Genomic DNA, 2,392 nt, shown 5'->3' with positions numbered 1-2,392 from the left:
TACGAGAAGCTGATTGATAAGAGTGGATAATAAGGCACAGGCACTAGCTAGTTTGGAGTTAACCATTCAAATGCTTGGTGTTGTATAGTTTATTTATAAACATCAATTCGAGGTTATGAGAACAGGTTGACATTTCGAAAGTACGTTCTTCAGTCACCGAACCTTGTTGAATTTACCGTTTATCCTTGTTTGGCCTTGCTCTGTATAATTCCATGGTTACCGGAGTTTTAAATAATTACAAAGCAACAGGTATTTGCGCAATGTTAATTAGGCAGATTACCTTGAAAAACATTGCTGCCGTATTTCTGATATAGTTTTTTGCATATTTCTCAGTTTTTAATAACAATAATTTGTTTTTACTATTTTTTCTGTTCTCCTAGAATAACGCCAGACAACACCTCCAGAGGAATGACGCCCATTGTAAAGCACCCTGAAGAATTCTTTTTACTACTAACACGGATACATTTTTAAATTGATTTAATTAAATTCGGAATTTCCAGTAAATTTGTGGTAAAAAGTGTGTAAAAAAGTGCCACTATGTTTGATAGTCTGACCACTATGTTTGATAGTCTGACCTTCAGTTGTCAAACTGCCGCAATATAGTTTTTCGGTCTCCAGAAAACAGATAAAAAATCAATGAAAAACTCCTGGGAAATGAGAAAAAATAGTAAATGGTAAAGTTACAGTGGTTTTAGAACTGAAAATGGCTGGAATCTCTCTTGAACTTATAGAGGTGGGTAAACTGAAAATAATGGAAAACCTAAACATCTTTCATTATTAACCTAGGGACTTTTTTATTATTTTTATTGACGTCGATAGAGAAATATAACGTCTCACTAGGGAAATGGAATAAATAATAATGACTTCTCTGGTTAGTAGTACAAAAAATATTTGTATGAAACCTTTTGCGCTTTATCATTCTTACCTGTTTCTAGCAATGGAATAACAGGTTTCGTTGAACGGTTTCATTCCATGGAAGTCCGCACATCCATTGACTTCTCGACCTGGGAGGTAAATGCAATCGTGAATGATTACCATGATCTTGAAGTAGTTTACAACAATACTGTGGAGGAAAGTATTGTTTAGCTTATAATAATGCAATGTGTGTATTGTTTGCTTACTTTAGGTCAGTTTTGCCAAGCAGCTCATTGAGATCGTGCAAGTAGTGTTCCATCTTGGGGTTAATTTTATACCTGGGTTTACTGACTCCAGTTGATCGTTCTATAAAATGTTTTTCCAACCAAGCATGTTCTGGGTTGAATTTGGAAGAGTTGACGTTTTTTATAAGCTAGAAGTCCACAATAAACATGCTGTAGATATAGATACTTTTTAGAACATTCAGGTATACCATAAGGACACCCATACTGGCATTAGATCTCTATACAAGCTGTCCAACAACAACTCAAATAAAATGAAAGAAATCGTTCAAACACTCACAAACACAGCAATAAAAGCTGCGGACCCCAACATCTAGATACAAAGATAAAACATCTGCAAAAAGCAATTCTTCAGAACTGATTTTCCCAGATGGAAAACAATTATCATCAATAGTCTGTGCGACTCCAGTCTATATTGTTGATGGTTGGTCTCCATACAAGGAATTTCTTGGTCATAGAAGATAGAAGGAACAATTCTTTGTTATGCGGACGACGCAATTCTGATCTCGGATAATAGAGATAGCCTACCACGCTTGGTGCATACCCCTAAAGCAACCTACAATATGTAGATATCAACATCTAAGACCAAATCGGTCGTAGTAGGAAGGGCACCCTTACGATGCAAAATCGCAATTAGCGAAGAAATAGTGGAACAAGTTTCTAAGTTCGAATATCTGGAAATAGAAATATCAAGCTACGAAGATATAAAACAAGGTTTTCACGTGTAATAAGCATAACATTAACACTGTCATACCTACCGGTTTCAATAGAGCTTAGAGGCCGCATTAACGCTTTCCTCACTCTGAACCAAACACGAAAATAAGTCATAAAATTCACGGGTATCAAATTGTTCTTTCAAGAAACTTAAAAAATCAATGGAACTGCGTTAGAATGAAATGTTGACAGTAACTAGACAAAAAGGTATCGCTAACTATGCTTCAGTGCCATGGCCTACTAAAAAAACAAGACATAGGATTTATATTAAGTTCATTTTTGTGTTCAATTTTGAACAAACTCTTGTGTGTCATACAGAGTGGTTTTAAAGATAAAAAAATTACCCTGTGTATTGTTGGGCGGGACATTTAAATGCCAATTAAAATATGTAAAAATCTATGGTGTGCCTTATAAAAAAATCTAAATTTGGCTTGTATCTAAAAATCATAACTTATAGCAAAAAAACTAACTCTACTATTCGATTCCACTTGAAAAACTCCGTTTGACCGTTTTTATCTTTA

General features: G+C 34.8%; 1 protein-coding gene across 1 annotated transcript; it reads right to left on the bottom strand.

Moving 5' to 3' along the window:
- Window positions 1-921: 921 nt before the first annotated feature.
- Window positions 922-2,374, bottom strand: LOC125503148. Its single transcript, XM_048663130.1, has 3 exons — window positions 1,349-2,374; window positions 1,122-1,288; window positions 922-1,063 (listed from the first exon to the last, which is right to left on the bottom strand). The coding sequence occupies exons 1-3, from the start codon at window positions 1,361-1,363 to the stop codon at window positions 922-924; spliced, it is 324 nt and encodes a 107-aa protein (XP_048519087.1). The 5' UTR covers window positions 1,364-2,374.
- Between the last annotated feature and the right edge of the window lie 18 nt (window positions 2,375-2,392).

Source organism: Dendroctonus ponderosae, unplaced genomic scaffold, assembly GCF_020466585.1.
Source record: "Dendroctonus ponderosae isolate FM_Combo_2020 unplaced genomic scaffold, Dpon_F_20191213v2 Dpon_F_20191213_1232, whole genome shotgun sequence".
Taxonomy (NCBI): Eukaryota; Metazoa; Arthropoda; class Insecta; order Coleoptera; family Curculionidae; genus Dendroctonus; species Dendroctonus ponderosae.
This window is presented reverse-complemented; position numbering and strand designations above follow the sequence as displayed.